The 13,281-nt window shown below is 42.1% G+C and overlaps 1 protein-coding gene across 2 annotated transcripts in view; it reads left to right on the top strand.

The window, feature by feature from the left end:
- Nucleotides 1-1,576: 1,576 nt before the first annotated feature.
- Nucleotides 1,577-13,281, top strand: part of DNAJC5B (DnaJ heat shock protein family (Hsp40) member C5 beta) — an 88,751-nt gene continuing 77,046 nt past the window's right edge. Inside the window, exon 1 of one of the 2 annotated variants that reach the window (XM_008522490.2) lies at nucleotides 1,577-1,723. Coding sequence is in view for 1 of the 2 variants with exons in the window: in XM_008522489.2 (XP_008520711.1) it covers nucleotides 1,709-1,723 (15 nt within the window). In the remaining variant the exon portion in view is untranslated. The remainder of the gene's footprint in view (nucleotides 1,724-13,281) is intronic. The other variant, XM_008522489.2, reaches the window with a different exon arrangement.

Genomic DNA, 13,281 nt, shown 5'->3' with positions numbered 1-13,281 from the left:
ATTTCAGTAAAACATGTGAGTTAATTTAAAGGAAAATGTTAAGTAGATATTAGTGCAGATGGCAATATTCCAAAGATGACACATAAATGATTAAAGTTTGGAAAAACCTCACCTACAACATTATTTTCATGAGTTAAACATAATCCATTCTATCACTTTTCTGATGTTGAGCTTTTAATTTGTTTTCTGTTATAAACAATACTTCACAGAACCTTTTGTAGCTAAATATTGTCCATAGCTATGAGGATTCCCTTAGGAAAATTCACAGATGTAGAATTGTCCGCTGGAAGGGTAATGGTTATGTTATTGTAAAGTTTGAAATTGGTGTTCATTAACCTTTTCTTTAAGTTTTTATGAAGACGTTTAGGAGGTTAGTAAAGCAGTAATTTGACCCTTGCAAATAATTTCTTCCTTTTTACTCAAAGGGTTGCTAAGTGCAATTGCCTTCAAGTGTTTTCTTGGTCCAAATACAATTCCTGTCACCCTGGGGAAGCCCTGTGGTGGGGAAAATGCTTGGTTGGAAGATCTGGTTTGTAGTTAATATTACCCTCTCCACTTAATTAGCTTTGTGATCTTGTGCAAGTCACAACCTCTCTAAGCTATAATTTTCTCACCCATAAAATTGTACTAAAAATAATACACTGTTTACCTCACTGAGCTGTGAAGATTAAATGAAATGATATATGTGAAAATGGCTTGTAAACACTAAAGCATGATATAAAATGTTAGTTGTTGGTATCATAAAAGTGCAATATATGTTCCCCTCTTGAGAGTTTCTGAAAGCACGATTTTCTGGCTTCACAGATACAAGTAGTCTCATGCAATGCAGATTATTTTTTAACATCATATGGGGACAGTGTCTAGAAAAAGTGAAGGGTACAAAGGAGGAAGGCACTAAATTCCAGGGAGAATATTTCTTTACTGATTGTTCCCTCCTCAACAAACACTGGAACCCGATGCCGTATTGCAGAATACACTAATCCCGGGCTTTCGAGCTTCGCTCCTTATCGTCACATCTCATTGAAAACATCAGTTACTCAGAAGTCACGTTGCTTGTTAGTTTAGAATTGGCCTGATGGCTCAGGATTTTTTAATTCGGACTAGGACCAGAATCAGCTATGAACTGGCACCTGTAGATTTTTGGAAAGTCCAATGATCTTCACTGACTCTGTTCTCTTCCTATAATGACGATTATCCAAATAGTCTCTTGTTATGGGTGGATTCAGGTAAAAATAATCCAAAGAGCTGCCTACCAGAAAACGATGATGTTGACAAAATCCAGAAAGAAGAGCCTGGCATGAGTGCAGTGTGTTCAGAGGGGCAGGGAGCTAAGACTGAGGGCACCTGGTTTAGCTCTGCCAATTAACCACCCAGGGCCACAATTTCCTCACCTGCGAAATAAAAGAGTTTGACTAGAATCCAGTCACTAGGTCTCCAAGGTCTCTGCCTACAATAAGATTCTGTGGGTCAGTTTAAAAATTAGGGAGTTGACCTTCCCAACCCCCAGCCAGGGGCAGGAGAGGAAGTGCTGCAGCCAGAGGGTCTCTGCTGGGCCTTTGGGCGGAGCAAGGATTCTACTCTGTGACATCACAATACCCAGCCCAGGCTCAGCCTTGGCTACTGAGAAGGAGAAGGTAACAGGAGGTTCAGCTGTAGATATATTAGAGGTGAGACACTACCTGACGGAGCTGGAAGGAAGTGGCCAGCCATGCCTCCGGTTCAGGTATGTGACAATTGCTAAGCTCATAACAGAAATTGCTGATGTCTAAGGAGCAGGAGGAGAGGACCACAACATGAGTGTGTCTCCAGGTTTAGGAATAACAGTATAGCAAAGATACTTTAGGGTGAGGTAAAGGTTCCAAATGAGCAGACAAAAAGCCAAAGGCTGTCCCACCAGAAACAGCTGGGGGCGCGTCCTCCCAACAGCCAGCTTTATTGTCATGAAGCCAGACCACAAGGACAATTCCCAGACTGTCAGCCCCTCACTGTCCTCTCCCCAGCCACTGGGAAAATGCAAAAGGCAGAGGTACTTCAAGAGGTCAGGGAAAGTTACTTTCCAAAGCAGTCTATGTTTGCTGCCTGCTGATGTTTATTCTTTTATCTAGGTGTTTTTCTTTTAAGAGTTTCTCCCCAGAATAACAGGGAAGAATAAACTAAACAAAAATAAGTTAACTGCAGGAAGTATTTTAATAGAAGATAGTACAAAAAGATATAAACAAAAGTAATGAGGAGGAGAAAAAAATTTGTTATGGGTTAGCAACTGAGATTAATTCTAAAGTCTGGTTTTGAAACTTCAAGGCTTAAAAGGCAAAAAAGGCCACCCCCTATAAACAGTGAAAGAGAAGGACCTTATGGTTGGGAAGTAAGTAAAACAGTTTAGCTGGAACCAGCTACAGCTCCCCCCGGCCCCCACTAAGGAACTCAAGCCAGTGAAATCATCGCTGGGGATGCGGACAGTTCTGTTTTCTTTACCTTGCCTTGGGGTTTTGGCTTCTAAAGTATTTGTTTCTTCCTGGAGGCTTGGGGCCCTGAGAGGCTCAGAGTGACGGCAAATAACTGTTCTGTTTACCAGTAGGGCGGAGTGTGGGGTGGGCGCCAGGCCCTGACTCATCTCCACTGGCCTCCCTTCGGGTCTCAGCACACTGCGACCCCAGGGCCCAATACAGGACTGCCCCAGGAGGCACGCTGAGATTCGCCTGCAAGATCCGAGTGCATTGCTGCGTTCCCCCAGTGGAAGCAGCAGTCCAGTGTTCTGATGGGTAGATTAGATACCCACAGGAGACCCCAACAGCAATAGACCAGAGGAGGGGAGACCCAATCTCTATCCACAGGACACGATTTCAACGATTTCAGGACTCCTTGGCCTCCAACACATCAGAAATAAATATATCTCAGCAGTAAGGCCAATACTCTCACACTATAAAAGTAGTAATAACCCAAAGCTTGTACATAAATCTAGAGACCAGATAAAAACAAAATGTCCTTACACATTAACTCTAGCACATATTCAACTCCCATCTAGGGAAGCCACTTTGATTTTCACAATTAGATTATGATCTAGCCTCTTAAGTCCTTGAAAATTAAAACCTCATTGGTCCAGTTTTTAGACTTCATTCATTTTATAGTCATTGAAAACCAAGTTTAGATTTAACCTAAAATAATATCCACAAAACACAGAATGTTCTAACTTGTCTGCATTTATATTTATTGACTATAATGTTCTCTGACCATTGTGTTAGTCACATACCACAGAATTTCAGAGTTGGAGGGGAACTAAGAGATCATCCATTCAAACATCCTCATTTCCAGAAGAGGAAACCAGCACAGAGAGGTTAAGTGTCTTGGCTTAGGTCATTGAGCTAGTTAGAGCTGGCCTGGGGACTAAAGCTTAAGTCTTGCCACTCTCAGCCCAGTGGCGTCTCCAGTACTGCCTGCCCCTAATTCATGCTGAATGAATTTATTGGTTCATATTTGAATATTTCAACTTCCAACTTAGAATATTCTAAGTAGAAGACACCTCATTTTATCACCTTGGTGTGTTTACTGGTAAACTCGGGTACTCCATGTAGGTGACATTATTCACCAAAGCTTGCATAGCTTTCACAGCTCCAAATTAAACAAGCTTTGGTCCAGGTCAAGAAAAGGCACTCAAGACCCCAACCAAAAAGCTGAGATAATAATGAAAAGAAATCCAGGGAAATTGACAGGCTACTCTGCCTTGAGGCCTGATTAGAGGTAGTCCCTTAAAAAAGAAAGCATTTATACAATTAACGAGCATTTTGCTTTGTAATAAGCATACAGACTTCCTATGGCCTTGCCTTTTCCAGTTTAGGTTGATCACTTTGTTTATGAGTATGTGTGTGTACCCTCTGTGATATGTATTTGTGTACCCCATAAATGTCCATGTGAGTAAACACTTCATCTGGCAGGTGTGGGGCTGTTATACCACCCATGGTAATTGACCTATCCTTATCACCTATGTCTCTTATAGAAGCATTTCCTGACTTATCTCATGAATTAACACTTTCTTTGGAATTATCTTGATAATTTAGGAGCTGCCTTAGATTTGTCTAGGTTTGTCTTATGTAGAGCTATATATGTCTTGCCTCTCCAATTTGTAAGTTTGAGCCCAGGCACTCCCTGAACACCGATACTCAGAGCATTTTCTAATTGAATTCATTGCAAATATATTAATATCAGCCTAAAGTCCCCAAATCCAAAAGAAAATGAAATGAAATGAAGAATTGTTGAATATAAGTATAGACCTCATTTTCATAGTCATAAGCTCCAAAGGTCTGGTGTATATTTTCTAGGCCACTAGATTGTTTTTTAATCAATTGAAAAGTGTATATCCTGTAAGGATCTTCCATATGTTTCTGGTTTTCCACATAGATTGTCTTTAATAAAAGAGAATTACAAAATGATTATCACAAGAAAAAGCATTCCATCATGGCATAGGGTTTAAACAGGCCTGTGGTAATATCTTTCAGCTTCTATGTTAATTTCACAAGTTGTGTAACATATTGAGTAATTTTGCACATACTACAATATAAAACTGCAGGAGAAAGCTGATTGTGAAAAATGGTGGGGTAAAAGGAGCTTTAGTTTCAGATTCTTCATTGTGGGTTTTGAATTCCCAAATCTCTCCAGTAAACTGAAGCACAGGTATGCCAAGCAAACTTTTGAAATGTTTTCTATCAAATTGCCTAAGAAGATGCATCTTGACAAGTCTTATTTAACAGGCTTGGGAGAAAAAAAAAGTAAAAGAAAGCTACCTTGCCAGAGATCCTGAGTCATTTGATTCTCTCTCTTGCTGCCACCACCTGCGGTACCTTGGCATCTGGCCACACCTGGATCTCTGACACATGCAGGACGCTCCCCTTCAGCCCAGCCCAGCCCCCATGCCCACTTTCCTAAGGATTGCGCAAGAAGGCCTTTGTAACCCGAGGCCTGTGAAGTCTGGAAAGGAATGTGACCCAGAGCCAACAGGCGTTGCTGCCGCCAGGGCCAAGAAGGAGCTCTCCTGTTTACCCAGGCCTGGGGGAACCTCAGAAGGGGAAAGGTATGCTCTAAGAGGAGTAGGAATCAAGCTTTTGGCAGGATTGTGAAGCAAGAACTCCAGTGCCTTTTCCCCCTCATCTTTGCCAGCCTCCAAAGGCATACTTCACGCTGCTCTCAAGAGTAGACTTGGGTCCACTTTTGAGCCACTTCCTTTCCTACTCCTAATAGCTCCCCCTATAGGAAGCTGTAAGTTGGAGGTCCTAATCTTTCACTGCCCCTGTAAAGGGTGAAAGGTAACCCTCATGGGGGTTTCCATATTAAATAGTGATGTAGATGGGAGAGTGCCACGTGCTGGTGGCAAGACAGCTGGAAAGATCTTTGTGATCAGAGGCCTATTGGTACTTGTGAACTGACAACAGAAAACAACCTTTCTACCTCTTTTCCCCACCTCCCCCACAGACATTTTCTTCTGTCATGACAAGCACACAATGGGTCACAGGCAATGCTTGGGGTTCTCCCACCTCTTCTGCCCAGGGAATGATGTCATCAACTGAGTCATGAATACGCTTCTTTTAAGTTGCCCAAACAGCATGATGGCCACACAAGTGTACCTCTAATGAAAAGAAAGAACTGAAAGGACATGAAAGACTTAACCCTCAGTCTTGCCATTTGAGCACTATTTAGTACCACTGAGCAGGATTAACTGTAATTGACAAGTTCTGTATTTTATTTTACTGTTGTTGCTTATAAACAAAAGGTGGTCCTAGGAAAACAGACTTTTTAGCCAGGTGAGAAGACAACTTAATTGATGATTGGAGTGCTGGTATTCTCCTCCTTCTTTCAAGCATATGTAGAATGCAAAGTCCTTGTTATTAGAAGAGGGGGAAAGCATTCCTGTTATGTTAGAATACATTCCTTTGTGTGTTAGGAAGTGATGCACCTCCAATCAACATCTTATCTCTTGTTATACCCTGTCCTTTCAAGGTGGTTATTGTCCTTTCTCGTTTCTACCCCAAATGAATTCAGTGTCGGTTTCAATCCAATTTGTATTTTTTTAAAACTTAATATGTACCAGGCACTGTGGCAATAACAAAATGAAATGTTTGGCATAAATTATGCTCTTTGAGAACTAATAATTTAGAGCCAGGCCTGATGGCCTAGCGCTTGAAGTTTGGCACTCTCACTGCTTTGGCAGCTTGGGTTCATTTCTCGATCATGGAACCACACCACCTGACTGTCAGTTGCCATGCTGTGGCGGTAGCTCACATAGAAGAACTAGAAGGACTTACAACTAGGATATAGAACCATGAACTGGGGCTTTGGGGAGGGAAATTAAAAAGAGAAAGATTGGCAACAGATGTTAGCTCAGGGTGAAAGTTTCCCTGCAAAAAAAGAATTAAGAATTTTAGTTACGGGGACAAGAAATACACCTGTGAAGAGTTCAAAGCAAAGAAGGAACTGCATTACTATGTGAAAAATGTTGGCATGTGGACTTCAAAGCGTCCCAGGGGCCTAGTACAGAGCTGAGGTGAAGTTGTTTCAAGTGTTCAAGTTGCTCATCATGGCAGAGTTGGGACTTGAGGGGAATCTTGAAGGAAGAGAAACAGAATAGTGACTGACACAAGCTTGGGGAGAAAAACAATTTTCTAGTGCAATTTTGGCCCCAGCACAACAGGTCTTCTCCCACTCACAGACCTTATCTCCGCTCTCCCTGTGCTTTTATAACTCTTTTGCATGCAAGGCAAACAATTCACATGGCTTCTCTGAGATATGGAAAACAGTAGTCATGGAAACATGCTCTGCGCCAGGAAGGATGAAACAACTCTAACAGGTGGTTTCTGTGAATGGCCCTGCATGCCATAACCAGGGTCGTGTCTGATTTTAATTATGGACATGGGCTTCCTGACCTTACAGCCTGAAAGCAACATGCTACAAACCTAATTCATTATCTTCCTTCAAATCTCTTCCCTTCTTATAATTCCCATCTCAGCCAATGACCTCACCATATTCCCAGTTATTCTGGCTAGTATCACGAGTCATCTCTGATTCCAGGGTGTCTCCTCCTCTGCATTTGGTCATCAAGCCCAGGAGGTTATATCTTCACATCTCTTTCGAATCTATCACTTCCTGCCAGTCCTACCTGCTGCTGCCCTGTGCCAGGCTCTCATCATCTTTCCCTAAGATCACTCATCTCCTCAGCTTTATTCCTCTGCACTCTGTCTGTCAAGTCTTTTTAAAATAAATACTAGAGGTTGCCACTCACCAGTTTAAAAACAGTTCAAGTTTTCCCATTGTTTAAAAAATGAGCACTAAACTCCTTATTTTGGCTTTCAAGATCCTTCACCTTCTCTAGCCTCTGCCACACGTTCAGCCAGTCCTCCCCCACCCCTTATGCACATGATGGATCCCTCTGCTTTCCATTCTCCCACCTGCCCAACACTTTCTTGCCTCTGTGGTTTTACTCAGGCAGCTCTCTTCTGACAGTTGAATTCCTGCAGGATTCCTCCTCAGAGGAGTGACTGTGTTCTTCCTCCATTATTTATGATTTTCTTATGACATTCGTATTATTTATGACCTTTTTTGCTGAAAGCTTGAGCCAGGTGGGGTTGGAAGACCAGAGAGAAGGGAGTAGAAGAATGTTTTAAGACAGGAAATAACATGTGCAAAGACTCAGAGGAAAGAGAGAATGGTGTGTTCAAGGAACTGAGCAGTGCAAGGTAGTTGGTGGAGATCAAGTCCAAGCGGAGAGAAAGAAATTGGGAAGAGATGGCAGTGGCCACAGAGGCAGAGGCTGGCTCTGCTAAGGAGCTGGGATTTTAGCTTGAGATCAGTGCGCAGCTTTAAAGGGTTATAAGCTGGGGAGTGATAGGATACTATTTGCATTTTAAAAGAAAGTAGTGTATGGAGAACAGCTGGGAGTGGAGGAAAGACTCTCAGGACGCTGGCAGGGTAAACCAAGGAACTTGAACTTGGTCTAGGGTAGTGACAGTGGGAAGAGAGGAAGGCAGTGGACTTCAGAGAGCTTTAGTAAGGAGAATTGCTTAGTCCTGGTTGATTGACCATGCACGGATCAAGTGGAGAAGGAGAAGCGAAGGAAACAGCTGGATTTCTGGCTGGACCCAGAAATGATACTGTACTGGGTGTAGTATCACTTCCCACTAATGATGCCCCACTAAGGAGACTGGATTTTATCTTATAGGAAACAGGCAAGAAGGATTTCTTGGCTTAGGTGAACCTATGCTTTTGAAAGAGAACACTGGAATGGTGTGCAGGATGACCAGAAAGGGAAAGACTGGTTACAGATGGACTAGAAGGCGATGCCATTGAGGTGGCGTTTTAAACGCTGACAGTGTACAGCTGTTCAAAGCAGCAGGCTCCTCTCAGCACTGCTGATCCTGCCCCAAACATAGCTTAATGAAAAAAAAAGTGTTCTAATTGGGAAGTTATACAGTAGTTGCCCCTTATCCACAGGGGATATGTTTCAAGACCCAGAATGGATGCCTGAAACAGCACATAGTACAAAACCCTATATATACTATGTTTTTTCCTACACATACATACTTATGATAAAGTTTAATTTATAAATTAGGCACAGTGAGTGATTAATGGTGCTTTGGGGCCATTACTAAGTAAAATAAGGGTTACTTGAACACAAGCACTGTGATACCATGACTGTCAATCTGATAACCGAGACAGCTACTAAGTGACTAAGGGGCGGGTAGAGCATAGATACACTGGATGATGGGATGATTCATGGCCAGAAGGATGGAGCTGGACGGTGGGAGATCTCATCATGCTACTCAGAATGGCACTGCAATTTAAAAAACTTATGAATTGTTTCTTTCTGGAATTTTCCTTTTAATATTTTCAGATCATGGTTGACCATGGGTAACTGAAACTGAGGAAAGGGAAACTGCAGAACAGCCGGGACTACTGTATGTGCATGTAGTAAAAAAAGTTTAAATAGTATAAAATGTTATGCTACAAAAAACAACTCTCCCTCCATTCCAGCCCCCAATTCTTTTCCTCCATGGAAATTTACAAGTTGTGCATACTCTCCAGAAATGTTCTATGTATACACAAACGTGTCTGAGTATGTATTATGTACATGCTCTCTCTATATATCCATACACACATAAAGATCCACTTTGTTTTTTTATGAGATTACTATAATACTCTTTTACGGCCTTTTTTTTTTTTTTTTAACTCTGAAACTATTTTGTTATACCGTTTTTAAATCAGTTCATGTAGATCTGCTTCATTCTTTTTGATGTCTACAACGGATATACACCTACAGGTTTCTCACAAGCCTCCTAGTGATGAACGTTTAAGTCAAACATGGTTTTAAAATGGTCTTGCCTGTCCTTCTCCTTGTCCACCATTCTTGGCTCCTGATGTGCTTGCTGCTTTAAACTACTCATGGGCTCATCCTGGGTCACTTTCTTCTTCCACCTTTTCACACAGACCTCTTTTCAAATCAGAAGTAAGAATTCCCTCTGCAGCCACATGAATTTAGTGCATCCTACCTCTTTTCTTCCACCCTGGAATCAGATGCATATTCCTTGAGCAAGAAATCAACCAATCTTTTCTCTAAATGTGTGAAATGTGCTTGGAAGTCCTGTACTTATCCAGCCACACCAAGTTATAAATTCTAAAATGTCTCAGCCTCACTGCCAATCAGTGACTAATTCTTTGAGTCAGAATTAAGCGCAGAGTAACAGGGATTTTCCTTCCTTTTCAGAGATGAAACTTTCAACAAGGCTGGTCATGAGTTCCTCACTGTGCTTTTAGAGGACACTTCAGTTGATACTGGGCCTGGGTGTCATTCATTTGTTAAACTCTCCAGGGCACCTAAGTATTCAATAAACATCTAGGTGAATAGACATCTATGCCTATAAGCATTATTCATGATAGTCTTCCTACTATTTTTTTCTAAGACTTGTTAGGCATTTTATCCTGTTTTTCCTTTCACAGCATAAATTGTTATTGGATCCTTTCTTCCTTCCAAACTCGGATTTCAGTTCAAAGCCTTGATTGGGAGACAAGTCTTCTGCCTGCCAAGTCATTGATGGCCCTCAAAGACTTCATGGCATTCCTTGTGGGTGTCTACTGTCTGGTAGCCAAGGTTGTCACCAGAAAACCAAATCGTGTCCTTTGACACCATCCTGAGCTAGCTGTCTGCTTCCTACATTTTCCTTTCTCAAAGTCTTGGCCTGTACAGAAGAGATAAAACACCCCCTGGAGCTCTATGTCCTTTCTTCCCACCTGGAACAAAGTCACTGGAGATACAGTTTTTTCTGACTGCATCTTTCCTTTTTTTTTTCCAAAGAGTGGCACCTGAGCTAACAACAGTTGCCAATCTTCGTCTTTTTTATTTTCTGCTTTGCTTTGTCTTCCCAAACCCCCCGTACATAGTTGTATATCGTAGTTGCAGGTCCTTCTAGTTGTGGGATGTAGGACGCTGCCTCAAGGTGGCCTGACGAGCAGTGCCATGTCTGCTCCCAGGATCCGAACCCTGGCCTGCCGCAGCGGAGCACGCAAGCTTAACCACTCGGCCACGGAGCCAGCCCCTGCATCTTTCCTTTTCTTACGAATGAATCATTTTAAGGCCCCTCGTGTCATCAGCAAGCAGCACATCTTAAGACTGACCAGCCAAGGCAGATTTGCTGTCCTCCCCTGCCACCACTGCCCTCCTCCCCTGTGCCTGGAATCTCCGTGCAATGGTTTTCTCCGGGTTCATGCTTGTCTTTGTGTGGGAGCCCTTTGCCACTTCTGCGAGTTGCAGAGAGAGGCAGCCACTGAGGGCTTTCTCCACCCACTTTAGATGAAAGTCAGCTTTGCATTTCAATGATTTCATCATAGTTATGATTCCTTAGTACGAATAATACACAAATAATATTTAGTACAAATAATATAATTCTTAAATTTTAGAGAGTCATACAAACAGCAGATAGTTATGAATACAAATCTAAAATGCTTTTCCCAGAATTTAAGGTAATAATATTATCAAAATTGTCTATATAATTATATATAATATATAATGAACATCATAATATATACACATTATGTAATATTACATATTATGCATATATTATACATATGTGTATATTATATAAGGTGCATATATCTTGATATACACACAAATGTTGTTATAAGTGCTTGTTTTAGAAGATCAAATACATTTTCTAAATAGCACATGAATAGCAAGTGCTGTTTAGGCCATTATTGGCATTTTCCCCTGTCTCTTACACAACATAATTTCAATCAGCTTTACATACAGGCAACATTTTCTGCTAAGTTCCAAGACATAACAGAAATAGCAATCATAAAAATAACCTTTTTTGGTTTCTTTAATACCTACTGTATTAGGGTTCTCCAGAGAAACAGAATCAATAGGATATATATACACATATATAAATATGTATCTATATATAGTCAAGCATTGCTTAACAATGGGGATATTTTCTGAGAAATGCATTGTTAGGCGATTTTGTCATTGTGCGAACATCATAGAGTGTACTTACACAAACCTAGATGTTATAGCCTACCACACACCTAGGCTATGTGGTACTAATCTTATGGGACCACCATCATATATGTGGTCCATCATTGGCTGAAATGTCGTTATGCAGCACATGACAGTATATATAGTTAGATCTATATGAATATCTATATCTCTGATTCATTATAAGGGATTGGCTCACACAATTATGGAGGCTGACAAGTCCCAAGATCTTCAGCCAGCATGCTGGAGACCCAGAAGAGCCAATGGTGTAGTTCCAGTCCAAATGCCAACAGGCTAGAGACCCAGGAAATGCCAATATTTCAGTTAAAGTCTGAAGGCAGGAAAAAATGATGTCCCAGCCCAAGGCAGTCTGGCAAGAGAAAATTTCCTCTTTCTTATAGGATGGTCAGTCTTTTTGTTTTATTCAGGCCCTCAATTGATTCGATGAGGCCCACCCACTTAGGGAGGGCAATCTGCTTTACTCAGTCTACTGATTCAAATGTTAGTCTCACAAAAACACCCTCATAGATACATGCAGAGTAATGTTAGACCAAATATCTAGGCACCCCATGGCCCAGTCAAGTTGACACATAAAATTAACCATAACACCCATTATGTCACCAGTAGGCTTAGTATCTATGTCATTTAATTTCCACAAAGACACATGTGGAAAGTAGACTTGTTCCCATTTGCTCAATAGGTGTTTATTCATCCGATGTTTGCACATTTTAGAGATGAGGAAACCAAGGTTCAGAGAGCTGAAGTAACTTTTCTAATACAGCACAGCTAGTAAATGGCAGAACCAGGATTCTAACCTAGGTCTAGATGACTTTATCTCGTACTCAATCTGTGTGGTCACTGCCTCCCAGCATTGGTGCTGCATTCCCCACAGGTCCTGAGGCTCCCCCTTTGGGTGGGACAGGTCTGAAGGCAAGAGCTGTTTGTTGGTCAGCAGGGGCAGCCGTGGGGAGGGGAGCTCATTTTTGTCTTCGTGTGTCTGAACATGCTGGACTTGAGTACAACTTGGAGCTGCTAGAAGGGCTCTGCTTTCCTTTGCCTTTGGGGTAATTCACAGAACACTAATAGTTGCTATCCTTTTTGAAAGCTACGTGCTTGTGCTTTGCATAGATAACATCATTTACTGTTCACAATGACCCTGTGTTCTTCCCGTCACCCCACTCTGCCGTGGGAGGGGGAAGGTGACAGGGTCTCCACGGGCTGCCAAGGGTGGGGACGGTGAGACATCTCTCTTAAACAACTGTCCTCAGAACCACCAAGGGTGCCCTACATCGCCTCAAGTGTCCCCATGGCCCAGTCCAATCCTGTTCCACCCCGTCCCAAAATCTGCCCATAAAAACAGCTTAAAATGTGTATGAATCAATAATTCTGCAGGTGTGAGCTGTCTGCTGATTCACCCATGGAACAGGCCTGGGCTGTCCCCTCATTTGGTTTGCTCCTCACGGCCTGACATGTTGCTTTTCCTCAGCTTCTATCTCCATTAGCACTTTCAGGAAACGTTGTCCAGTGGCAAAGTTACTGTAAGCCCCTAAATCAATCTCATTTAAAGGGGACTCCTCTGTCCCCTCTCCCTGCAGTGCTCTCTGGGCTGCTCTCTGGGAGTCCCCTTTGTCGTAACAACATAAGCCGTCCCTACAGTGTTGCTGTGTTAGCTTCGGCCACAGCAAACCCCTTGTCTTAGAGAGGAGGAATCCAAAATTTAGAAGGGCATGTGTCTTATCCAAGTTCACAAGAAGAAGCCAAGTCATGTGTCTCCC

The sequence above is a fragment of the Equus przewalskii genome, chromosome 8 (genome assembly GCF_037783145.1).
Source record: "Equus przewalskii isolate Varuska chromosome 8, EquPr2, whole genome shotgun sequence".
NCBI lineage: Eukaryota > Metazoa > Chordata > Mammalia > Perissodactyla > Equidae > Equus > Equus przewalskii.
Note: the sequence above shows the minus strand (reverse complement) of the source record. Positions and strands in the feature narration are given on the sequence as shown.